Below are 26,975 nucleotides of genomic sequence, written 5' to 3'. Positions count from 1 at the left end.
TCACCTCCTCCAGGAGGCCTTCCCACACTGAGCCCCTTCCTTCCTCTCCCCCTCGCCCCCCTCTCCATCCCCCCCATCTTACCTCCTTCCCTTCCCCACAGCACCTGTATATATGTATATATGTTTGTACATATTTATTACTCTATTTATTTATTTATTTTACTTGTACATATCTATCCTATTTATTTTATTTCATTAGTATGTTTGGTTTTGTTCTCTGTCTCCCCCTTTTAGACTGTGAGCCCACTGTTGGGTAGGGACTGTCTCTATATGTTGCCAATTTGTACTTCCCAAGTGCTTAGTACAGTGCTCTGCACATAGTAAGCGCTCAATAAATACGATTGATGATTGATGATGATGATGATGATGATTTAGATTATAAACTTGGAGAAAACGAGAATCGTATGTGATGATGATAATAGTATAAGTGCTTACAATGTGCCAAATAAGGAAACTGCGGCCGAGAGAATAATAATAATAATGGTGGGAAGTGTTAAGCGCTCACTACGTGCCAGGCATCGTTCTAAGCGCCGGGGTAGATCCGAGCTAATCAGGTTGGACACAATCCGTGTCCCGCGTGGGGCTCCCAGTCTTAATCCCCATTTTCCCAGGGTCTGTTAGGCACATCAGTTCGGAATAGCCGGGCCTCAGGACGAATTAAACAATGGCACTATTCAGGAGGTCTCGGGTTGGGAAGCGGCATGGAAATTCCCTTCCACGACAGCGCTGGGCCCCGTATCCAGGGAAAGAGTTCAGGAGGTCCCTGGTTGGGAAACGGCATGGAAATTCCCGGTGACCCTCTGTCCTTCCGCGACAGCGCTGGGCCCCGTATCCAGGGAAAGAGCCGGAGTGGCCGAGGGAAGGGGAAGAAGTGGGAAGAGGATTTGCATCCCTGTCACAGACCGACTTTGTTCAGGTGACTTGGCCTTATCTACGGCTTCCCCTTCTCTGGCCCGCAGTTTCCCTCTGAGCGCAAGTCCACAAAAAGCAGTGAGGCCCAGTGGTCAGAGCCCGGGCCCGGGAGTTGGGAAGACCTGAACTCGAATCCCGCCTCTGCTGCCGGCCTGCCGGGTGACCTTGGACAAGTCATTTCTCTCCTGCGGGCCTCAGGTACCTCATCCGGAACACGGGGGTTAAGACCGATCCCCTTGTGGGACACGGACTGCGTCCAACCCGGTTAGCTTAGTACAGTGTCCTGCACATAGTAAGCGCTTAACCAATGCTATTAGAAGAGAAGCAGCGTGACTCAGTGGAAAGAGCCTGGGCTTTGGAGTCAGAGGTTGTGGGTTCGAATCCTGGCTCCGCCACTTGTCAGCTGGGTGACTTTGGGCAAGTCACTTCACTTCTCTGGGCCTCAGTTGCCTCATCTGTCAAATGGGGATGAAGACTGTGAGCCCCACGTGGGACAACCTGATCACCTTGTATCCTCCCCAGCGCTTAGAACAGTGCTTTGCACATAGTAAGCGCTTAATAAATGCCATTATTATTATTATTATTATTAATAAAAAAATTACTATTAAGAGTTGTGGCCAGTAGGGGGCGATGTGAAGCCGCTAACGAAACCTGTCTATGCTATCCCCACTCCTATTTATTGAGCGCTTACTATGTGCAAAGCACTGAACTAAGCGTTTGGGAGAGGACAATACAACAATAAACAGTCACATCCCTGCCCACAATGAGCTTGCAGTCTGACATCGATGCAAAGAAATGAAATTATAGATCTGGACACAAGCGCTGTCTGGGGTTCGGAGGGGAGATAAGAATAATAATGATGATGATGGTATTTGTTAAGCGCTCACTATGTGCAAAGCACTGTTCTAAGCACCGGGGAGGTTACAGGGTGATCAAGGTGTCCCACGGGGGCTCACAGTTTTTATCCCCATTTTACAGATGAGGTCACTGAGGCCCAGAGAAGTGAAGTGACTTGCCCAAAGTCACACAGCTGACAGTTGGCGGAGATGGGATTTGAACCCATAATAATAATAATAATGATGATGGTATTTGTTAAGCGCTCACTATGTGCAAAGCACTGTTCCAAGCGCCGGGGAGGTTACAAGGTGATCAAGGTGTCCCACGGGGGCTCACAGTTTTTATCCCCATTTTACAGATGAGGTCACTGAGGCCCAGAGAAATGAAGTGACTTGCCCAAAGTCACACAGCTGACAGTTGGCAGAGACGGGATTTGAACCCATAATAATAATAGTAATAATGATGGTATTTGTTAAGCGCTTACTATGTGCAAAGCACTGTTCTAAGCGCTGGGGAGGTTACAAGGTAATCAGGGTGTCCCACGGGGGCTCACAGTTTTAATCCCCATTTTACAGATGAGGTCACTGAGGCCCAGAGAAGTGAAGTAACTTGCCTCAAGTCAATCAATCAATCAATCAATCGTATTTATTGAGCGCTTACTGTGTGCAGAGCACTGTACTAAGCGCTTGGGAAGTCCAAGTTGGCAACATCTAGAGACGGTCCCTACCCAACAGTGGGCTCACAGCTGACAGTTGGCGCAGCCAGGATTTGAACCCATGACCTCTGACTCCCAAGCCCGGGCTCTTTCCACTGTGCCACGCCGCTTCTTAGATGAATAAAGTCAGAGTGACGCAGAAGGTAGTGGAAGAAAAGGAAAAGAGGGCTTAGTCAGGGAGGGCTGCCCGGAGGAGGTGGGCCTTCAAAAAGGCCTTGAAGGTGGGGAGAGTCTTCGTCTGTCGGATGTGAAGAGAGAGCACGTCCAGAGACGGGACGGAGGCCAGGGGTCGGGGGCGAGAGAAGTTTAGCACGAGAGAAGCAAAGTGTGCGGGCTGAGAGAGTAGCGAAGTGATGTACGAGGTAGGGACTGTCTCTATATGTTGCCAATTTGTACTTCCCAAGCGCTTAGTACAGTGCTCTGCACATAGTAAGCGCTCAATAAATACGATTGATGATTGATGACGATGTACGAGGAGGCAAGTCATTGTTTTTGTCTGATGCAGAGCTGGAATGGCAACCACTGGAGTTTTTTTGAGGAGCGGGGTGGCACGTCCCGAACGTTTTTGTAGAAAAGCGATCCGGGCCGCAGAGTGAAGTAGGGACTGGAGTGGAGAGAGACAGGAGGCCGGGAGGTCAGCGAGGAGGCCGAAGCCGTAATCCGGGCGGGAGAGGCCGAGTGATGGGCTTTACGGGGCAGCAGTTTGGATGGAGAGGAAAGGGCGAATTTTAGGAGTGTTGTGAAGGTGGGACCGACAGGATTTAGCGATGGGTCGGGTGTGTGGGTTGAATGACGGAAAGGAGTCTCGCAGGCCACCGTTATGAGTCTGTGAGACAGGAAGGATGGTGGTACTGTCTACAGTGATGGGAAAGCCAGGGGGTGGGCAGATAAGGATTTCTGCTAAGTCTGAGGTGACGGGAGGACTAGGGATGTCGTGAAGGCAGGAGGAGATGCGAGACTGCAGAGAGGGAGATATGTATATATGTATATATATATATGTTTGTACATATTTTTTTACTCTATTTAATTTATTTGTACATATCTATTCTATTTATTTTATTTTGTTAGTATGTTTGGTTTTGTTCTCTGTCTCCCCCTTTTAGACTGTGAGCCCACTGTTGGGTAGGGACTGTCTCTAGATGTTGCCAATTGGTACTTCCCAAGCGCTTAGTCCAGTGCTCTGCACATAGTAAGCGCTCAATAAATACGATTGATGATGATGATGAGAGAGATCAGGGCTGGAGGTGGAGATTTGGGGATCGCCGGCATAGAGGCGGGAGTTGAAGCCGTGTGAGCGTATGAGTTTTCCAAGGGCGTGGGTGTAGATGGAGAATAGAAGGGGGTTATTATTACTGTATTTTACTTGTACATATTTACTACTCTATTTTATTGATGATGTCTATTTATTCTGATGGTTTTGACACCTGTCTACATGCTTTGTTTTGTTGTCTGTCTCCCCCTTCTAGACTGTGAGTCCGTTGTTGGGTAGGGACCATCTCCATATATTGCCAACTTGTACTTTCCAAGCGCTTAGTACAGTGCTGTGCCCACAGTAAGCGCTCAATCAATCAATCAATCAATCAATCGTATTTATTGAGCGCTTACTATGTGCAGAGCACTGTACTAAGCGCTTGGGAAGTACAAATTGGCAACACCTAGAGACAGTCCCTACCCAACAGTGGGCTCACAGTCTAAAAGGGGGAGACAGAGAACAGAACCAAACATACCAACAAAATAAAATAAATAGGATGGAAATGTACAAGTAAAATAAATAAATAAATAGAGTAAATAGAGGAATAAATATGTTGAATGAATGAATGAATGGGTTCAGAACTGAACCTCGAGGGACCCCCCGCAGTTAGGAAGTGGGAGGCAGAGGAGGAACCCGTGAGAGAGACGGAGAATATGGGAGGCAGAGGAGGAGACCCCGAAGGAGACGGAGAATGAGCGGCCAGGGAGATGAGGAGAACCAAGAGAGGACATTGGATAATGTTTCCAGAAAGAGGGGGCGGTCCACGGCGTCAAAGGCAGGTGGGAAGTCGAGGAGGATCAGGACGGAGTAGAGGCCGTTGGATCTGGCAAGAAGGAGATCGCCGGCGACCTTCGAGGGGCCGGTTTCCGTGGAGCAACGGGGACGGAAGCCAGATCGGAGGGGGGGCAAGGAGAGAATTGGAGGAGAGGAGTTTGAGACAGCTCGCTCGAGGAGTTTCGAGAGGAACGGTGGCGGGGAGAGGGGGCCGTAACTGGAGGGAGCCGCGGGGTACACGGAGGGGGTCCTTTAGGATGGGGGGAGACGTGGGCCGGTTTGAAAGCAGTGGGGAGGAAGCCACTGAGCGACAACTGTTGAAGATGGCTGTTAGGGAGGAAAGAAGGGAAGAGGGGTGAGAGTTCTGATAACATATCTATTCTATTTATTTTATTTTGTTAGTATGTTTGGTTTTGTTCTCCATCTCCCCCTTTTAGACCGTGAGCCCACTGTTGGGTAGGGACTGTCTCTAGATGTTGCCAATTGGTACTTCCCAAGCGCTTAGTACAGTGCTCTGCACATAGTAAGCGCTCAATAAATACGATTGACGATGATGATAAGGCGCGAAGGAACGGGGTGGGTGCCCAGGTGGAGGGGGTGGCTTTGGAGAGGAAGCGGGCGTTCTCCCCTCGGGATGCTGCTGGGAAGGATGGGAGAGTCGAAGAGGAGGCCGGAAGCGGGTGGGACTGAGGTGGGATGGCGCGATTTTAGGGAGATCACCCCCGCAGTCGTCACTTTTCTTCACAAAGTCCTAAGGGAAGCCACCGTCCTTACACACGGTGGGAAGGTTCGGGCCTGGGAATCCGAGGACCCGGGTTCTAATCCCGTCGCTTCCCTGCTGCGGGACCTCGGGCGAGGCATTTCACTTCTCTGGGCCTCGGATAGAGCACGGTCCTGCGTTCTACCCTTCACTGCTGTGCCGCCTTGGGCAAATTGCTTCACCTCACTGGGAAGCAGCGTGGCTCAGTGGAAAGAGCCCGGGCTTTGGGGTCAGAGTTCATGGGTTCGAATCCTGGCTCCGCCACTTGTCAGCTGGGTGACTTTGGGCAAGTCACTTAACTTCTCTGGGCCTCAGTTCCCTCATCTGGAAAATGGGGATGAAGACTGTGAGCCCCGTGTGGGACAACCTGATCACCTTGTATCCCCCCAGTGCTTAGAACAGTGCTTTGCACATAGTAAGCGCTTAACAAATACAATCATTATTATTATTATTATTATTATTATTAGAACAGTGCTTTGCCCATAGTAAGTCCTTAATAAATGCCATCATCATCGTCATTATCATCATCATCAGTTACCTCATCCGTAAAATGGAGATCAGAGCGTGAACCCCATGTGGGACAGGGACTGTATCCAACCTGCTGACCTTGTGTCTACCCCAGCGCTTCAAAGAGTGCCTGGCACAGAGTAAGCGCTTTGCAAAAATAATTACTGTTATTATTATAATAATAAAGCTCAGCTCCGGCTGTTTCTGGAGCGCTGAGGCGACCGGGAATCACTTCCAGGATCCTCGCCCTTAGCCAAAATGCGAGCCCCGTTTGGGACAGGGAGCGGGTCCAGCCTGATTAGCTCCTCGTATCTACCCCAGCGCTTAGTACAGTGCCTGGCACATAGTAAGCACTTACCATTAAAAAAAAAATACCCTTTCCTCCTGAAGCCTCGGCTTTCTGACCTCTCACCTACCGGCTGGCAGGGTAACCTGTTTCCTCTCCTCTCTGCGTGTAAAGGGTAAGTGGTTTTCCAGGGCACTTACCTCAGGGGCGGAAGATTGCACACCCGAAGCGGGTCAGACTGGTTAAACCCCCAATTGGGAAATGAAATGAAGACATCGCCCACGGGAGCCCGGCGGCCGAAGCCCTCGGGGTGTCGAGGGCGGGGTGTCCCCTTCCTTCCCCGCCGTCCAAACCTTCTAAACGTCGTGGCTTAGTGGATCGGGGGTCAGGAGGACCCGGGTTCTAATCCCGGCTCCGCCACACGTCTGCTGTGTGACCTTGGGAATGTCACTTCACTTCTCTGGGCCTCGTTTACCTCATCTGGAAAATGGGGGTTGAGAGAGGGGGCCCACGTGGGACGGGGATTGTGTCCAACCCGATTAGCTTGTGCTTAGAACGGTGCTTGGCACATAGTAAGCACTTAAAAAGTGCTATTAATGATAATAATAAAATCCCATCTCCCCCGAGAGGCCTTCCCTAACTAAGCCCTCATTTCCTCTTCTCCGACTCCCTTTTAATAATAATAATGATAATAAATAATGATGGCATTTATTAAGCGCTTACTATGGGCAAAGCACTGTTCTAAGCGCTGGGGAGGTTACAGAGTGATCAGGTGGTCCCACGGGGGGGGGCTCACAGTCTTAATCCCCATTTTACAGAGGAGGTCACTGAGGCCCAGAGAAGGGAAGTGACTTGCCCAAAGTCACACGGCTGACAATTGGCGGAGCCGGGATTTGAACCCATGAGCTCTGACTCCAAAGCCCGGGCTCTTTCCACTGAGCCACGCTGCTTGGATTTGTAATCCCAGCGCTTAGTACAGTGCTCAATAAATACGATCGAACGAATGAATAATCAGTGGTATTTATTAAGTGCTTATTGTGCCCAGATCCCTGGACTAAGCGCCCAGGAGAGGACAACAGAACAGAGTCTCCTGCCCACGAGGAGCTTACAGTCTAGAGGACTGGCTCGCTGCAGCCTTTCAAACAATGCAGCTTTCCTCGGCAGGCAACCTGAAAATTTGGCCAAGTCAATCGGTGGTATTTATTGAGCGCCTACTGTGTGCAGAACTCTGTGCCCAGGACAGGACAACAGAGCAGAGTTGGTCAACACGATCCCTGCCCATCGTCATCACCACTGGTATTTATCGAGCGCTTACCATGTGCCTCATTCATTCAGTGCTTAGAACAGTGCTTTGCACATAGTAAGCGCTTAATAAATGCCATTTTTATTATTATTATTATTCATTTATTCGGTCGCATTTATTGAGCGCTCACCGTGTGCAGAGCATTGGGCCAGAGTTGGCAGACTCGTCCCCTGCTCACAACCCAGCATGGCCTAGTGGGTAGAGCCGGGCCTGGGAATCAGAAAGACCTGGGTTCTAATCCCGACTCCGCCGCTGTTGTACGCCGTGTGACCTTGGGCAAGTCCCTTCTCTTCTCTGGGCCTCGGTTCCCTCATCTATAAAATGGGGATTAGGACGGTGAGCCTCATTTGGGACAGGGACCGCGTCCGCCGTGATCAACTCGTGTTTACCGCGGTGATTTTACAGTGCTCGGCACATAGTGAGCGCTTAATAAATGCCATTAACAAAAAATGAGAAGCACGCACAAGAATTCCTCTCACCGCCACTTTCTTTCCCTGCTGGGGTGCAGAATTCCCTCTGCTCCCCCCGGAATACCATCGCTCTGGAGACCCCACGTCTAATGGCAGGAAACGCAGCTTAAACCGACCTCCCCACTTCGTCTCCTTGAGCCGGGAAAAAGAGGCAGGACTTTTCGGGAGCGGGCAGATTCCAGAGAGGAGGAAGTGGGGACGAGAACAGGGTGGGAGGGGGAATAAAAGCAAAATTCCCTCTTGGCCTGGAACCTCGGGATGGTTCGCAAGGGACTCGGAGGATCACGGGAGGGCCGAAGTTGGGACGGGCCCAGATGGAAAGGATTCCCGAGCAGGCGGTCGGAGAGGTAGTCGATGCCAAATAACATCAAAGCATCAGCCTAGAGCGCTGGAAACTTGGCTCTCCTCCTCCCGACTTCACTTTCCCATCTGTAAAACGGACAGTAATGCCTACTTCTTGTCGGACGAAGCCGTGAAGCTACCCCAAGCGCTGCAGATGAAAGGCCTCGTATAAATAACTAATGTTATTATTGTCGTCGGTTTTCCGGACGGGTGGGGAAGCGGGCATTGGGTAAGCAGGAGGATAAACATATGAGTCCATCGGTGGCATTTATTGAGCGCTTACTGCGGGCACGGCACTGGACTGAGAACCCCGAGGTTGGATGGAAGCAAGGGAATGGGTCGACGGTATCTATCGAGCGCGCGCGAGCACTGTTCTAACCCCCCGGGAGAGCACAGTACCACAGAATTAGCAGCTACGTTCCCTGCCGATAACGAGCTTACATTCTAGAGGAATTCATTCAGCCGTATTTACTGAGCGCTTACTGTGTGCGGAGCACTGTACTAAGCGCTTGGGAGAACACGCTACAACAACAGACACATTCCCTTCCCACGGCGAGCTCACGGTCTAGAGGGGGAGACGGACATTCATATCTATTTATTTTATTTTGTTAGTAAGTTTGGTTTTGTTCTCTGTCTCCCCCTTCTAGACTGTGAGCCCGCTGTTGGGTAGGGACTGTCTCTATATGTTGCCGACTTGGACTTCCCAAGCGCTTAGTACAGTGCTCTGCACACAGTAAGCGCTCAATAAAGACGATTGATTGATTGATATATAAATCAGTCAATCAGTGGATACATAAATTACGGATATAGAGAAGCAGCGTGGCTCAGCGGAAAGAGCCCTGGCTTTGGAGTCAGAGGTTGTGGGTTCAAATCTCGGCTCCGCCAGTTGTCAGCTGGGTGACTTTGGGCAAGTCACTTCACTTCTCTGGGCCTTAGTTACCTCATCTGGAAAATGGGGATGAAGACTGTGAGCCCCCCGTGGGACGACCTGATCACCTTGTAACCTCCCCAGCGCTTAGAACAGTGGTTTGCACATAGTAAGCGCTTAATAAATGCCATTATTATTATTATTATTATGATTATCTCCGCCCTCATTCATTCAATCATATTTATTGAGCGCTTATAAGAGCACGGGCTTTGGAGTCAGAGGTCATGGGTTCAAATGCCGCCTCCACCAATTGTCAGCTGTGTGACTTTGGGCAAGTCACTTAACTTCTCCGGGCCTCAGTTCCCTCATCTGGAAAATGGGGATTAAATCTGTGAGCCCCACGAGGGACAACCTGATCACCGTGTAACCTCCCCAGCGCTTAGAACAGTGCTTTGCACATAGTAAGCGCTTAATAAATGCCATCATTATTATTATTATACTGTGTGCAGAGCACTGTACAGAGCGCTTTGGAAAAGTACAAACCGGCACCACCTGTACCAATCGCCAACATATTTGTACTCTCGAAGACATTATATACTACTGCATGTAATAATAATAAAAACAATAATGGTGTTTGTTAAGCGCTTTCTGTGTGCTGTTCTAAGCACTGTAGTAAGCGCCTGGGTGAGCGAAACAGAGTAAGTAGGCGCGATTCCCGCCTGCCAGGAGCTTCTCGTCTAGCTTTCCTCGTGTCGCCCGCGAACCGAGATACTTCAGGCGGAGGGGAGCATCCTCCCGCCGGGCCCAGGGCCGGGACCCAAGGGACCCGTATATATGTATATACGTTTGTACATATTTATTACTCTATTTATTTATTTATTTTACTTGTCCATATCTATTCTATTTATTTTATTTTGTTACTATGTTTGGTTTTGTTCTCTAGACTGTGAGCCCGCTGTTGGGTAGGGACTGTCTCTCCATGTTGCCAACTTGGACTTCCCAAGCGCTCAGTCCAGTGCTCTGCACACAGTAAGCGCTCAATAAATACGATTGATTGATTGATTGATTGGACCCTCCAGGCCTGCCGGCGACCGGGCCTGCGCGGGAAGCTGAAGGAAGCCGCCCGGAAGATCTGCAGCCTGAGCCGGGAGAAGCAGCAGCTCATCGACATGGGCAACCGGCTCCGGGCCGAGCTGGCCGCCCAGGCGGGTAAGCGGCCCCGGGCCCCGGGCGAACTAGCCTTCCCTCCGGCCTCGCGCCCGGCCGGCTTAGTACGGTACTCTGCACATAGTAAGCGCTTGACAAATACAATTATTATTATTATTAATAAATACGATTGATGATTGGGTGGCTTAGAGCCGGGGTGGAAGCGGGAAGGCCGGGCCCGGGCCGGGCCGCCTCGCTCAAGCGGTCATTTCAGACGGAGGCGGGACGGCGGGACTCGGGAGCGCCCGTGCGAGAAGGTCGACTGGTCCTCGTGTCTCTCTCCACTTCAATCCATACTTCATGCTGCTGCCCGGATTATCTTTGTCCAGAAACGCTCTGGACATATTACTCCCCTCCTCAAAAACCTCCAATGGCTACTGATCAATCTGCGCATCAGGCAGAAACTCCTCCTTCCCTTCCCCACAGCACCTGTATATATGTATATATGGTTGTACATATTTATTACTCTATTTATTTATTTATTTATTTATTTTACTTGTACATTTCTATCCTACTTATTTTATTTTGTTGGTATGTTTGGTTCTGTTCTCTGTCTCCCCCTTTTAGACAGTGAGCCCACTGTTGGGTAGGGACTGTCTCTAGGTGATGCCAATTTGTACTTCCCAAGCGCTTAGTACAGTGCTCTGCACATAGTAAGCGCTCAGTAAATACGATTGATTGATTGATTGATTGATTGACTGGACGAACAGGCCCGTCACTGCTCCTAGGCCTCCCTCTCCCCCTCCGTTTCTCAGGGACGCAAGGAAGGAACCGGGAATAACCCCTTTGTGGGGTCGGAGGCGAAAAGCAGGGGGAGGGATTTCGATTTTTCGAGAGCCGAGTCCCACGGGCCGCTTCCCGGGCGGCGTTGGGGAGGAGGGTTCCCGGGCCGGACACTGGGGCGGCTTTGTTCGCCGGGGCAGGACGCGGCCTCTCTGTTCCCAGGCGGGATCGGGGATGGGGGTCGCCTCTCCCCGTCCCCCCCGATAAAGGCGGCAGTGTCTTGCCTCGCCCGGGGCTGGCTTTCCGCCTGGCCGGCCGCCAGCCTCCCGTCGGCTCCGGGAGACTGGCAGCGGAGGCCCGAGATGAGAGTCAATGAGCGCCCATGTGGGACGGGGCTCGCGGCCATCCCGATTCCCTCGTAGCGCTTCGATCAGTGCCTGGCACCTAGTGAGCGCTTAACATCATCATCATCAATCGTATTTATTGAGCGAGGGACGGGGCTCGCGGCCATCCCGATTCCCTCGTAGCGCTTCGATCAGTGCCTGGCACCTAGTGAGCGCTTACCATCATCATCATCAATCGTATTTATTGAGCGCTTACTATGTGCAGAGCACTGTACTAATTAACAGACACCGCAGTTATCATCATTATTAAACCAGACGCTTAGGATCCGGCCGAGATCCGGGAAGAGGAGGAAGGGCGGTGGGCCGGACGGAACGGGGCGGTAGAAGAGACGACCCCGGCCCTCTCCGGTCGGGAGAGCGATTGGGGTGTTTGTTCGGCGGTTATCGATCGATGGGATTTATTGAGCGCTTACTGTGCGCAGAGCACTGCGCTAAGCACTTGAGAGCATACAAGCAGTGTGGCTCGGTGGAAAGAGCCCGGGCTTTGGAGTCAGAAGTCATGGGTTCAAATCCCGGCTCCGCCAACTGTCAGCTGGGTGACTTTGGGCGAGTCACTTCACTTCTCTGGGCCTCAGTTCCCTCATCTGGAAAATGGGGATTAAGACTGTGAGCCCCACGCGGGGCAACCTGATCACCTTGTATCCTCCCCACCGCTGAGAACAGTGCTTCGCACATAGTAAGCACTTAACAAATGCCATTATTATTATTATTATCAGACACTGTCCCCGTCCCGGCCAGGGTTCGCGACCCAAGAAGGAGGGAGACTGGAGATTGCATCCCCATTTTACAGATGAGGAAACAGAGGCGCCGAGAAGTCAAACGACACGCCCGTGGTCCACCCAGCCGGCAAGTGGCGGAGCCAGGATTAGAACCCGGGGCTCGCAAAGTCGAAAGGGATCTCCACATTGCCGGGAGACCAAGGTGGCCTGGATCCAACGCGGCCCCGCTGCTTCCGAGCGCTCTGCTGGGCGACCTCGGGCAAGTCACTTAACTTCTCTGGGCCTCAGTTCCCTCATCTGTCAAACGGGGATGACGACTGTGAGTCCTAGATGGGACAGAGACTGTATCCAACCCGATCTGCTGAGGATAGCGTCCGGCACGTAGTAAGCGCTTTACAAATACCGCAGTTATTTTATGATTAGTAGTAGGATTTTTCCCACCCCTTTGGGGAAAAATGCCTCCCTCCCGCGCCGCTTTTCTCACGTTCTCTCCTCCTTCCTAGGGTCTCCCACCGGAGCGCCCCGGCTTCCACCCCACGCAGCCTTGGGGACCCCCAAACCGAGCGGGCCGGCGACCGCGAGGCCTTCTCCCGCCGGCTCAGACCCCCGACTCGCCACCCAGGTAACAGCGGGATTGGCGAAGAAGCATCATCATCATCAATCGTATTTATTGAGCGCTTACTATGTGCAGAGCACTGTACTGAGCGCTTGGGAAGTACAAATTGGCAACATATGCAATATAAGCAGACTGCGATGCTTCCCTTCCCCACAGCACCTGTACATATGTATATATGGTTGTACATATTTATTACTCTATTTATTTATTCATTTATTTATTTATTTTACTTGTACATTTCTATCCTACTTATTTTATTTTGTTGGTATGTTTGGTTCTGTTCTCTGTCTCCCCCTTTTAGACTGTGAGCCCACTGTTGGGTAGGGACTGTCTCTATGTGATGCCAATTTGTACTTCCCAAGCGCTTAGTACAGTGCTCTGCACATAGTAAGCGCTCAATAAATACGATTGATTGATTGATTGAGTGATTGCGATGGGGCGCGTCGGAGGTTTCAATCCGCGGCCCGGGGCGGTTGCCGGCCGGGAGGAAATCCTGACTTGAGGCGACCCCCAAATTGCGGCCCTGGCGCGGGGGTACCGGCGAGTCGGAGAGCGAAACGGTCCGTTCGTTCATCCGTTCATTCGTTCCTGGGGCTCTCCTGGAAGGGGGAGCGGATACCGGGTCTCCATTTTACAGGTGAGAACACTGAGGCCCAGAAGGGAGATGACTTGCCCGAGGTCACAGGGCAGGTAGGGATGAGAACTCAGACCAGCCTTCAGCATCACGAGAGAGGCTGTGGAAAGAGCCTGCCTGCTGGGTGACCTCGGGCGAGTCGCTTGGCTTCTCTGGGCCTCAGTTTACAGTTTACAGGCCTCACCTGTAAAATGGAGGTTAATAATAATAATAATAATGATGGCATTTGTTAAGCGCTTACTATGTGCAAAGCACTGTTCTAAGCGCTGGGGGGATACCAGGTGATCAGGTTGTCCCATGTGGGGCTCACAGTCTTAATCCCCATTTTACGGATGAGGGAACTGAGGCTCAGAGAAGTGAAGTGACTCGCCCAAGGTCACACAGCAGACATGTGGAGGAGCCGGGATTCGAACCCATGACCTCTGACTCCAAAGCCTGTGCTCTTTCCACTGAGCCACGCTGCTTCTCTGAGGTTAAGAGTGTGAGCCCCACGTGGGACAGGAACCGTGTCCAACTCGATTCGCTTGGGTCCGTCCCGGCGCTCGGTACGGTGCCTGGCACGTAGTAAGCGCAGCGTGGCTCAGCGGAAAGAGCCCGGGCTTGGGAGTCAGAGGTCATGGGTTCGAATCCCGGCTCCGCCACATGTATGCTGTGTGACCTTGGGCAAGTCACTTAACTTCTCAGAGTCTCAGTTACCTCACCTGTAAAATGGGGATGATGACTGTGAGCCCCACACGGGACAACCTGATCACCTGGTATCCCCCCAGCGCTTAGAACAGTGCTTTGCACATAGTAAGCGCTTAACAAATGCCAACATTATTATTATTATTATTATGGGTTCTAATCCCGGCTCCGCCGCTTGTCAGCTGTGTGACTTCGGGCAAGTCGCTTAACTTCTCTGTGCCTCGGTGACCTCATCTGGAAAACGGGGATTAAAACTGTGAGCCCCACGTGGAACAACCTGATCACCTTGTGTCCCCCCAGCGCTTAGAACAGTGCTTCACGCATAGTAAGCGCTTAACAGATACCATTTTAAAAAATACCATCATTATTATTAATAGCGCTCGACACATAGTAATCGCATAACAAAGAGTATCATTGTTATTATTATTATTAATATTTGGAAAGAAAGTCCCTAGATGGCAAGCCCCTCATCATTTGTAGTAGTAGTAATAGTATTACAGGGCGCCACACACAAAGAGGCGCTCAATAAATACCCTCGATTGATTCAAAAGTCTCTGCCTCTCAGGGGCCCGCATTCTAAGAGAATCGTTAATTACTAGAGAAGCAGCGTGGCTCAGTGGAAGGAGCCCAGGCTTTGGAGTCAGAGGTCATGGGTTCAAATCCCGACTCCGCCAATTGTCAGCTGGGTGACTTTGGGCAAGTCACTTCACTTCTCTGGGCCTCAGTTCCCTCATCAGGAAAATGGGGATTAAGACTGTGCGCCCTCATGGGACAACCTGATCACCTTGTATCCCCCCAGCGCTTAGAACAGCGCTTAACAAATGCCATCATTATTATTATTATTATTTATTACTACCAGTGTGCCAAGCCCTGAGCTAATCACTGGGATGGATTCAGCCCGCTTGGCTTATTATGCGTGAGCAGCGTAATCAATCAGTCAATCAATCGTATTTCTTGAGCGCTTACTGTGTGCAGAGCACTGTACTAAGCGCTTGGGAAGTCCAAGTTGGCAACATATAGAGACGGTCCCTACCCAACAGCGGGCTCACAGTCTAGAAGGGGGAGACAGAGAACAAAACCAAACATATCAACAAAGTAAAATAAATAGAATAATAATAATAATAATAATAATGATGGCATTTATTAAGCACTTACTATGTGCAAAGCACTGTTCTAAGCACTGGGGAGGTGACAAGGAGATCAGGTTGTCCCACGGGGGGCTCACAGTCTTAATCCCCATTTTACAGATGAGGGAACTGAGGCACAGAGAAGTGAAGTGACTTGCCCAAAGTCACACAGCTGACAATTGGCAGAGCCGGGATTCGAACTCATGACCCCTGACTCCAAAGCCCGGGCTCTTTCCACTGAGCCACGCTGCTTCTCTAATAGATATAGAGAATAGAATAGATATGATAGATATCTATTCTATCATAGGTAGATTCTATCATAGATGATAGATATGATAGAATAGGTATCTAATAGAATAGATATGTATAAGTAAAATAACTAATGATACTCATAAGAATCTGTTGGCAATTATGTTGCCAACTTGTACTTCCCAAGCACTTAGTACAGTGCTCTGCACACAGTAAGTGCTCAATAAATACGATTGATTGATTGATTGATTGAATAATCTCTGCACACAGTAAGCCCTCAATAAATACGATTGAATGAATAAGAATAACGAGGGGTTTGCGGTCCAGAGGGCTTCTTTCCGACCCACCCAGGGACGTTGAATACCTCCCGCAAGCTTTCAGTTTGGCCCTGTGGCCTGGATCTCTGAGAAGGACAGAGTTATCTCTCAGCCAGAGTCAGCCTGGTTGAGAAACCGGGAGAATAAAAATTCCCCTCGAAAAGCCGGGGCAACTCGGTCTCCATAAAGGCCTGCCGCTTGAACTGGCAAATCTATTGTGTCTGTCTGTCTGTCTGTCTGTCTGTCTATCTATCTATCTATCTATCTATCTATCTATCTATCTATCTATCTATCATCTAATCTATCTATCATCATCATCATCAATCGTATTTATTGAGCGCTTACTGTGTGCAGAGCACTGTACTAAGCGCTTGGGAAGTACAAGTTGGCAACACATAGAGACAGTCCCTACCCAACAGTGGGCTCACAGTCTAAAAGGGGGAGACGGAGAACAAAACCAAACATACTAACAAAATAAAATAAATAGAATAGATATGTACAAGTAAAATAAATAAATAAATAGAGTAATAAATATGTACAAACATATATACATATATACAGGTGCTGTGGGGAAGGGAAGGAGGTAAGATGGGGGGGATGGAGAGGGGGACGAGGGGGGAGAGGAAAGAAGGGGCTCAGTCTGGGAAGGCCTCCTGGAGGAGGTGAGCTCTCAGTAGGGCCTTGAAGGGAGGAAGAGAGCTAGCTTGGCAGATGGGCATCTATCTATCTATCTATCTATCTATCTATCTATCATCTATCTATATCTGTCTATCTATCTACCTATCTATATCTATCTATATCTATCTATCTATCTATATCTATCTATATCTATCTATCATCTATCTCTATCTATCTATCTATCATCTATCTCTATCTATCCATCTATCTATCTATATCTATCTATCTATCTATCTATCTAATCATCTATCTATCTATCTATCTATCTATCTATCTATCATCTAATCTATCTATCTATCTATCTATCTATCTATCTATATCTACATCATAACTATCTACCCTGCATCGGTGACTTTCGCCCCCGATCCCGCTTCCCCCTTTGGGGATCCCGCGTCCCGCCTGCCCTATCCATTTCCAGCGGGATCATGTTCTGGGATTGCTTCTTTACGGCCTCTGTTCAGCGCTTACTACGTGGCGGGCGCTGTGCTAAGCGCTGGGGGAGGGAACCGAGGCACAGAGAGGTGATTGTTCGATCGGTGGAGTGTAGGCGGGTCAGTCACCCCCACTCCCAAACCTCCTTCCCTCCTTTGGCCGTGAAAGCACGCGGCGAGCTTTCTGTGGGGCGTTTCTGAGGGGCTTGGGAAGGGAGGGACATCAGACCCGTTTTTGCCGTGGAGAGGCCGAGGAAGATAATAAATAACGATCATCGTCTGTTCGACGCCTAGTCTGTGCCAAGCACTGTACTAAGCGCAAGATCAACCAGGGGAACGCAGTCCACGACCCACAGGGGGTTCGCAATCTAAGGGGAGAACAGGTATGGGATCCCCACTTGTCAAGTGAGGAAACAAAGGCCCAGAGAAGAAAAGCGACTTGTTCCAGGTCACGAAAGCAGGCAAGTGGCCGAGTCGGAATTCGAACACGGGTCCTGTGACTCCCAAGCCCGGGCTCTCTCCTCTGATGGTGGAGGAGTGATTGCTTCCATTCTCAGCGCCTTCTCATTCCCCAGCAAGGAAAAATGGCAGAGAGTCCATATGCCAAGCGGAAGTTATCCCCAGTACCAAAGTATCCAGACTTAGCCGTGTCTCATCTACAAAATGGGGACTAATAATAATAATAATATTAATAATAATAATGATAATAATGGTGGTATTTGCTAAGTGCTTACTGTGTCCCACGCAGGGCTCACAGTTTTAATCCCCATTTTCTAGATGAGGTCACTGAGGCCTGGAGAATAATAATAATAATAATAATGGCATTTATTAAGCGCTTACTGTGTGCAGAGCACTGTTCTAAGTGCTGGGAGGATACAAGGTGATCAAGTTGGCCCACGTGGGGCTCACAGTCTTAATCCCCATTTTACAGATGAGGTCACTGAGGCTCAGAGAAGTGAAGTGACTTGCCCAAGGTCACGCAGCAGACGTGTGGTGGAGTCGGGATTCGAACCCACGACCTCCAACTCCAAAGCCCGGGCTCTTTCCACTCGCCCAAAGCCACCCAGCTGACAAGCGGCGGAGCCGGGATTAGAACCCACGACCTCCGACTCCCAAGCCCGGGCTGTGGCCACTGACCCACCCTGCTCCTCCAGACCGTGAGCCCCAAGTCGCTGTAGGGACCGTCTCTATATGTTGCCAACTTGGACTTCCCAAGCGTTTAGTACAGTGCTCTGCACACAGTAGGCGCTCAATGAATAGGATTGAATGAATGAATGAATGACAGGGACTGCATCCAACCTGATTAGCTTGTATCTACTCCAGCGCTTAGATCAGTATATATATCAGCTTACCTGTATATATGTATATATGTTTGTACATATTTATTCTACATATTTATTACTCTATTTATTTCACTTGTACATATCTATTCTATTTATTTTATTTTGTTAGTATGTTTGGTTTTGTTCTCCGTCTCCCCCTTCTAGACTGTGAGCCCACTGTTGCGTAGGGACCGTCTCTACATGTTGCCATCTTGTACTTCCCAAGCGCTTAGTCCAGTGCTCTGCACACAGTAAGCGCTCAATAAATACGATTGATTGATTGATTGACTGATTGATCAGTGCGTGGCACTTAACAAATACCGCAGTTGTCATTAGCAGTAGTAGGGGGGCTCCGAGGATTGGGAGGGGGTCCGCCGGGTGGGGACGGAGAAGCAGCGTGGCTCAGTGGAAAGAGCCCGGGCTTTGGAGTCAGAGGTCATGGGTTCAAATCCCGGCTCTGCCACTGTCAGCTGTGTGACTTTGGGCAAGTCATTTGACTTCTCTGGGCCTCAGTTCCCTCATCTGGAAAACGGGGATTAAGACTGTGAGCCCCCCCGTGGGACAACTTGATCACCTTGTAACCTTCCCAGCGCTTAGAACAGTGCTTTGCACGTAGTAAGCGCTTAATAAATGCCATCAAAAAATATATATATATATCAAGCCGGGGGGAGGACGAGAGCAGCGTGGTGGGTAACTCGGATCTGAATTCCCAGGCGCGACCTTCCTCCTCCACGGCACTCTGTGGTTCGACGCTGCCGCCTCCGCCGGGAATCCCGGCCCCAGAGCCAGACCGGACCCCCTCATCCGGAGCGAGCGGTTCCTTCCGGGACGTGTGGCGGCCTTTGGAGCTGGGATCGGATCCTTCGCCTTTCACGTCGCAGGAGGACGGAGGCCCAGGTAGAAGCGGGGGGCATTTTGCGGGTCTCCCGGGAGGCTGGGAAGGACAGGGAAATGGATTTTTTTTCTCGAAAAAGGTATCTGTTGAGCGCTTACTATGTGTCAAACACGCTTGTGGCCTAACGGATAGAGCCCGGGCCTTGGAGTTAGAAGGACCTCGGTTCTAATCCCGGCTCTGCCACTTGTGTGCTGTGTGACCGTGGGCAAGCCACTTTACTTCTCTGGGCCTCAGTTACTTTATCTGGAAAATGGGGATTAAGACACTATTACTACTACTACAGTGTCAGCACTTAGTACAGTGCCTCAGTGCTTAGATCAGTGCCTGGCACATAATAAGCGCTTAATAAATACCATAATTATTACCAATACTACTACTATTACTGGGGAAGCAGCATGGCGTACTGGCTAGATCTCGGGCCTCGGAGTCAGAAGGTTGTGAGTTCTAATCCCGGCTCCGCCTCTTGTCCGCTGTGTGACCGTGGGCAAGCCACTTCACTTCTCTGGTCCTCAGTTACCTCACCTGGAAAATGGGGATTAAGACACTATTACTACTACTACAGTGTCAGGACTTAGTAGAGTACCTCAGTGCTTAGATCAGTGCCTGGCACGTAGTAAGCGCTTAATAAATACCATTATTATTACCAATACTACTACTATTACTACTACTACTGGGGAAGCAGCATGGCGTAGTGGCTAGATCTCGGGCCTCAGAGTCAGAAGGTTGTGGGCTCTAATCCTGGCTCCGCCTCTTGTCTGCTGTGTGACCGTGGGCAAGTCACTTCACTTCTCTGGTCCTCAGTTACCTCACCTGGAAAATGGGGATTAAGACACTATTACTACTACTACAGTGTCAGCACTTAGTATAGTGCCTCAGTGCTTAGTTCAGTGCCTGGCACATAGTAAGCGCTTAATAAATACCATTATTATTACCAATACTGCTACTATTACTACTACTACTACTGGGGAAGCAGCATGGCGTACTGGCTAGATCTCGGGCCTCGGAGTCAGAAGGTTGTGGGTTCTAATCCCGGCTCCGCCTCTTGTCCGCTGTGTGACCGTGGGCAAGCCACTTCACTTCTCTGGGCCTCAGTTACCTCACCTGGAAAATGGGGATTAAGACACTATTACTACTACTACAGTGTCAGCACTTAGTACAGTGCCTCAGTGCTTAGTTCAGTGCCTGGCACATAGTAAGCGCTTAATAAATACCATAATTATTACCAATACTACTACTATTACTGGGGAAGCAGCATGGCGTAGTGGCTAGATCTCGGGCCTTGGAGTCAGAAGGTTGTGGGTTCTAATCCCGGCTCCGCCTCTTGTCCGCTGTGTGACCGTGGGCAAGCCACTTTACTTCTCTGGGCCTCAGTTACCTCATCTGGAAAATGGGGATTAAGACACTATTACTACTACTACAGTGTTGGCACTTAGTACAGTGCCTCAGTGCTTAGTTCAGTGCCTGGCACATAGTAAGCGCTTAATAAATACCATAATTATTACCAATACTACTACTATTACTGGGGAAGCAGCATGGCGTACTGGCTAGATCTCGGGCCTCAGAGTCAGAAGGTTGTGGGTTCTAATCCCGGCTCCGCCTCTTGTCTGCTGTGTGACCGTGGGCAAGCCACTTCACTTCTCTAGGCCTCAATTACCTCATCTAGAAAATGGGGATTAAGACACTATTACTTCTACTACAGTGTCAGCACTTAGTACAGTGCCTCAGTGCTTAGTTCGGTGCCTGGCACATAATAAGCGCTTAATAAATACCATAATTATTACCAATACTACTACTATTACTACTACTACTACTGGGGAAGCAGCATGGCATACTGGCTAGATCTCGGGCCTCGGAGTCAGAAGGTTGTGGGTTCTAATCCCGGCTCCGCCACTTGTCCGCTGTGTGACCGTGGGCAAGCCACTTCACTTCTCTGGGCCTCAGTTACCTCATCTAGAAAATGGGGATTAAGACACTATTACTACTACTACAGTGTCAGCACTTAGTACACTGCCTCAGTGCTTAGATCAGTGCCTGGCACCTAATAAGCGCTTAATAAATACCATAATTATTACCAATACTACTACTATTACTACTACTACTGGGGAAGCAGCATGGCGTAGTGGCTAGATCTCGGGCCTCGGAGTCAGAAGGTTGTGGGTTCTAATCCCGGCTCCACCTCTTGTCCGCTGTGTGACCGTGGGCAAGTCACTTCACTTCTCTGGGACTCAGTTACCTCATCTGGAAAATGGGGATTAAGTCACTATTACTACTACTACAGTGTTGGCACTTAGTACAGTGCCTCAGTGCTTCGGTCAGTGCCTGGCACATAGTAAGCACTTAATAAATGCCATTATTATTACCAATACTACTACTATTACTACTATTACTGGGGAAGCAGCATGGCGTACTGGCTAGATCTCGGGCCTCGGAGTCAGAAGGTTGTGGGTTCTAATCCCGGCTCTGCCTCTTGTCCGCTGTGTGACCGTGGGCAAGTCACTTCGCTTCTCTGGGCCTCAGTTACCTCATCTGGAAAATGGGGATTAAGACACTATTACTACTACTACAGTGTCAGCACTTACTACAGTGCCTCAGTGCTTAGATCAGTGCCTGGAACATAGTAAGCGCTTAATAAATACCATAATTATTACCAATACTACTACTATTATTACTACTACTGGGGAAGCAGCATGGCATAGTGGCTAGATCTCGGGCCTCGGAGTCAGAAGGTTGTGGGTTCTAATCCCGGCTCCGCCACTTGTCCGCTGTGTGACCGTGGGCAAGCCACTTCACTTCTCTGGGCCTCAGTTACCTCATCTGGAAAAACGGGGACTAAGACTCCGAGCCCCTCGCGGGACAGGGACTGTGTCCAACCCGATTTGCTTGTATCCACCTCTGCGCTTAGTACAGTGCCTGGCACCTAGTAAGCGCTTAACAAATACCATAATTATTATTATTAGAATAACAACAAATAGACACATTCCTGCCCGCGACGAGTTATGGTTAGGGGAAATAGTAGCATACAGAAGCAGCGTGGCTCAGTGGAAAGAGCCCGGGCTTTGAAATCAGAGGTCATGGGTTCAAATCCCGGCTCCGCCAACTGTCAGCTGGGTGACTTTGGGCGAGTCGCTTAACTCCTCTGTGCCCCAGTTACCTCATCTGTAAAATGGGGATTAAAACTGCAAGGCCCCCGTGGGACAACCTGATCACCTCGTAACCTCCCCAGTGCTTAGAACAGTGCTTTGCCCATAGTAAGCGCTTAACAAATACCATCATTGTTATTGTTACAGGGATATTTAAGCGCTTAGTACAGTGCTCTGCGCTCAGTAAGCGCTCAGTAAAGACGATCGAACGAAATAAGTGCCGTGGGGCTGGGATGGGTTTCAAAATGCCAGTAAATATAATTGATCGGTCGATTGGCCGATTAAGGTGAAGCATCGAGAAGCAGCGTGGCTCGGTGGAAAGAGCGCGGGCTTGGGAGTCGGAGGTCATGGGTTCGAATGCCGCCTCCCCCACATGTCTGCTGTGTGACCTTGGGCGAGTCACTTCACTTCTCTGGGCCTCAGTTCCCTCACCTGTAAAACGGGGATTAAGACCGTGAGCCCCGCGTGGGACAACCTCATCTCCCTGTGTTCCCCCCAGCGCTTAGAACAGTGCTTTGCATATAGTAAGCGCTTAACAAATACCAACATTATTATTATTATTATTATCAAAATGCCTCCGGAAGAACTCCGGAAGCGCGGCGGATTGGTTAAGGATGAGAATCGGGTGGGCTCCAAAAAGGCCGCAGGAGTGGTTTGGCCGATTAAGGGGGGCATCGAGGTGGCACGGCGAGCGATGGACAAATCCGCTGAATGGGTTGACGCAGTGCCAGAGCAAGCGCTCGCTAAATACGGGTTACGAAAGTAACCCGGTAGCCACCCCCCGGGCGTCTCCCCCAACGGTGTGTTAATTATCAATATTTATTTAGACCAGGCGTCCTCGGTGATGTGAGAAACGCCATCAACGATTGGGCGTCCGAGAGTCTCCCAGAGGCCCCGCTGACAATCCCGTGGCCATTTCCAGCTCGTTTAGTTTCGGGAGCTAAACCATGTCCTCAGCCCCGTCAACCCGGCAGCTTCCCGTCAGATCGCGGGCTATCATCGCGGTACAGTAAGCGCTCAGTAAATAGCACGGGGAATGAGGGAGTACGAGGCTGGCCGCCAAGCCGAGGTGGGCGGCCTAGAGGAGGCCTCGCGAAACCGTCGCTCAGCACGTATCACAGCTCGCGTTCGGCCACGTGGTAGCGTGGCTCGGCGGAAAGAGCCCGGGCTTTGGAGTCAGGGGTCATGGGTTCGAATGCCGGCTGACTTTGGGCAAGTCACTTCACTTCTCCGTGCCTCAGTGACCTCATCTGGAAAATGGGGATGAAGACTGTGAGCCCCAAGCGGGACAACCTGATCACCTTGTAACCTCCCCAGCGCTTAGAACAGTGCTTTGCACATAGTAAGCACTTAACAAATGCCATCATCATCATTATTATTATTATTATCATTAGTCTAACTAGCAGCAGCGTGGCTCAGTGGAAAGAGCCCAGGCTTTGGAGTCAGAGGTCATGGGTTCGAATTCCGGCTCCTCCACATGTCTGCTGTGTGTCCTTGGGCAAGTCACTTCACTTCTCTGAGCCTCAGTTACCTCATCTGGAAAATGGGGATGATGACTGTGAGCCCCATGTGGGACAACCTCATCGCCTTGTATCCCCCCAGTGCTTAGAACAGTGCTTTGCACATAGTGAGTGCTTAAGAAATTCCATTATTATTATTATTATTATTATTATTATTGTTATTGTTATTATTATTAACTATAATTTGATGAGGAGCAGCGTGGTTTAGTGGGAATTGCCCGGGCTTGGGAGTCAGAGGTTGTGAGTTCTCATCCCGGCTCTGCCGCTTATCGGCCGTGTGACTTTGGGCAAGTCACTTCACTTCTCTGGGCCTCAGTTCCCTCCTCCGGAAAATGGGGATGAAGACTGCGAGCCCCCCGTGGGACAGCCTGATTACCTTGCGTCTCCCCCAGCGCTTGGAACAGTGCTTGGCACATAGTAAGCGCTCAACTAATATATATTTTGTTTTGTTGTCTGTCTCCCCCTCCTAGACTTGCTAGCCCGTTGTTGGGTAGGGACCGTCTCACTATGTTGCCAACTTGGATTTCCCAGCGCTTAGTACAGTGCTCTGCACACAGTAAGTGCTCAATAAATATGATTGAATGAATGAATGAACAAACTAATACTATCATCGTTGTTATCATTATTATTATTATTAGTCTGATCATAGGCTCATCTGCGCTATGTTGCTTCGCATCTCCTCCGAGAGGCCTTCCCAAATAAAGCTTTATTTCCTCTCCCCCCTCTCTTCTCGCCATCGATTATCATCAAACACTTTGATACTCTCCCCAGCCCCACCACACTTCCGTCCATACGGATAGAGCCCGGGCCTGGGAGTTAGACGGTCATGGGTTCTAATCCCGGCTCCGCCACGTGTCTGCTCTGTGTCCTTGGGCAAGTCGCTTCACTTCTCCGGGCCTCAGTTCCCTCAGCTGGGAAATGGGGATGAAGACCGTGAGCCCCATGTGGGACGGGGACTGTGTCCAACCTGATTCGCTTGTATCTAACCAGCGCTTAGAACAGTGCATGACATATAGTAGGCACTTAATAAGTAGCGTGATTATTATTATTATTGTGGATGGGGCAGGATTAGAAGCCGGGTCTCCTGAATCCCAGGCCCAGGATCTTTCCTCCACGCTGCTGCTGCCCTCTGACAAGACCTGAACACTTCCAACCAGGGTCCTAAAGATAATAATAATGATGACATTTATTAAGCGCTTACTAGAACAGTGCTTTGCACATAGTAAGCGCTTAATAAATGCCATTATTCTAGACTGTGAGCCCGCTGTTGGGTAGGGACTGTCTCTATGTGTTGCCGACTTGTACTTCCCAAGCGCTTAGTATAGTGATCTGTACACAGTAAGCGCTCAATAAATACGATTGATTGATTATGATTATTATTATTATGTGCAAAGCACTGTTCTAAGAACAGGGGAGGTTATAAGGTGATCAGGTTGTCCCACTGGGGGCTCACAGGCTTGATCCCCATTTTACAGATGAGGTAATTGAGGCACAGAGAAGTGAAGTGACTTGCTCAAAGTCACCCAGCTGACAATTGGCGGAGCCGGGATTTGAACCCATGACCTCTGACTCCAAAGCCCGGGCTCTTTCCACTGAGCCACGCTGCTTCTCGAAAGATAATAATAATAATAATGATGGCATTTATTAAGCGCTTACTATGTGCAAAGCACTGTTCTAAGCGCTGGGGGGGATACAAGGTGATCAGGTTGTCCCACGTGGGGCCCACAGTCTTAATCCCCATTTTCCAGATGAGGTAACTGAGGTTCAGAGAAGTTAAGTGGCTTGCCCGAGGTCACTCAGCAAACATGTGGCGGAGCCGGGATTAGAACCCATGACCTCTGGCTCCCAAGCGCGGGCTTTTTCCACTGAGCCACGCTGCTTCTCTAAAGATCCCATATGCCCCCAACTAAATCCCTGCCCCATGACACTGAAGCTTAATAATAATGCTAATAATAATAATTATGGCACTTGTCGAGCACTTTGTGCCAAGCCCAGATCTGAGCTCTGGGGTCAGTACAAGGTAATGAGGTTGGACGCAGTCCCCGTCCCATGTGGGGCTCACGCTCTTTGTTTACAGATGGGGTAACTGAGGTCCAGAGAAGTGACACGACTTGCCCAAGGTCACCCGGCAGACGAGTGGCGGGGCCGAAATTAGAACCCACGACCTTCCGACCCCCAGGCCCAGCTGCAGCGGGCTGCTCCTCAGCTGATCCGGAGCCGCTGTTGAGTAAGAAGCAGAAGAGATTGGCAATAGGTTAGACGAGGCCTCAAAGGGAACGAAGATCAAAGATGACTCCCGGGTTCAAAGCGGGCGGAACTGACCCACCAGGAAGCGGGGCGGCCTGGTGGGAAAACCGTGGCCCCGGGATTTCCGGGGCCATTTTCAAATGGTCTTTGCTAAGCGCCTACCGCGGGCTTACGGGCGAGGTCGCCGAGGCCCGGAGAAGCGAAGCCACTCGCCCGGGGTCACCCGGCGGACAAGAGGCGGAGCGGGATTAATCAATCAATCAATCAATCGTATTTATTGAGCGCTTACTATGTGCAGAGCACTGTACTAAGCGCTTGGGAAGTACAAATTGGCAACACATAGAGACAGTCCCTACCCAACAGTGGGCTCACGGTCTAAAAGGGGGAGACAGAGAACAAAACCAAACCTACCAACAAAATAAAATAAATAGGATAGAAATGTACAAGTAAAATAAATAAATAGAGTAATAAATATGTGCAACCATATATACATATATACAGGTGCTGTGGGGAAGGGAAGGAGGTAAGACGGGGGGATGGAGAGGGGGATGAGGGGGAGAGGAAGGAAGGGGCTCAGTCGGGGAAGGCCTCCTGGAGGAGGTGAGCTCTCAGCAGGGCCTTGAAGGGAGGAAGAGAGCCAGCTTGGCGGAGGGGCAGAGGGATTGGGGGCATTCCAGGCCCGGGGGAGGACGTGGGCCGGGGGTCGATGGCGGGACGGGCGAGAACGAGGTACGGTGAGGAGATTAGCGGTGGAGGAGCGGAGGGTGTGGGCTGGGCAGTAGAAGGGGAGAAGGGAAGTGAGGTAGGAGGGGGCGAGGTGATGGACAGCCTTGAAGCCCAGGGTGAGGAGTTTCTGCCTGATTAGAACCCAGGCCCTCCGCCTCGCCTTCCCTTCCCACTGGGCCACGCTGCTTCTCTAGTCCCGGCCCGGGGGGGAATCGCTTCGCTTCTCCGGGCCCCCATTTATTTCCTCGTCCGTAAAATGGGTAGGGAATCGCCATCCTCCCTCCCCCGTAGGCCCCCGGGCGGGACAGGGA

General features: G+C 50.3%; 1 protein-coding gene across 1 annotated transcript in view; it reads left to right on the top strand.

Moving 5' to 3' along the window:
- CCDC57 (coiled-coil domain containing 57) overlaps window positions 1-26,975 on the top strand; it is a 92,263-nt gene that overhangs the window by 43,593 nt on the left and 21,695 nt on the right. The window contains exons 11-13 of the mRNA XM_038742904.1: window positions 10,106-10,235; window positions 12,582-12,700; window positions 18,850-19,033. Coding sequence (XP_038598832.1) covers window positions 10,106-10,235; window positions 12,582-12,700; window positions 18,850-19,033 — 433 coding nt within the window. The remainder of the gene's footprint in view (window positions 1-10,105; window positions 10,236-12,581; window positions 12,701-18,849; window positions 19,034-26,975) is intronic.

Source organism: Tachyglossus aculeatus, unplaced genomic scaffold, assembly GCF_015852505.1.
Source record: "Tachyglossus aculeatus isolate mTacAcu1 unplaced genomic scaffold, mTacAcu1.pri scaffold_1_arrow_ctg1, whole genome shotgun sequence".
NCBI lineage: Eukaryota > Metazoa > Chordata > Mammalia > Monotremata > Tachyglossidae > Tachyglossus > Tachyglossus aculeatus.
This window is presented reverse-complemented; position numbering and strand designations above follow the sequence as displayed.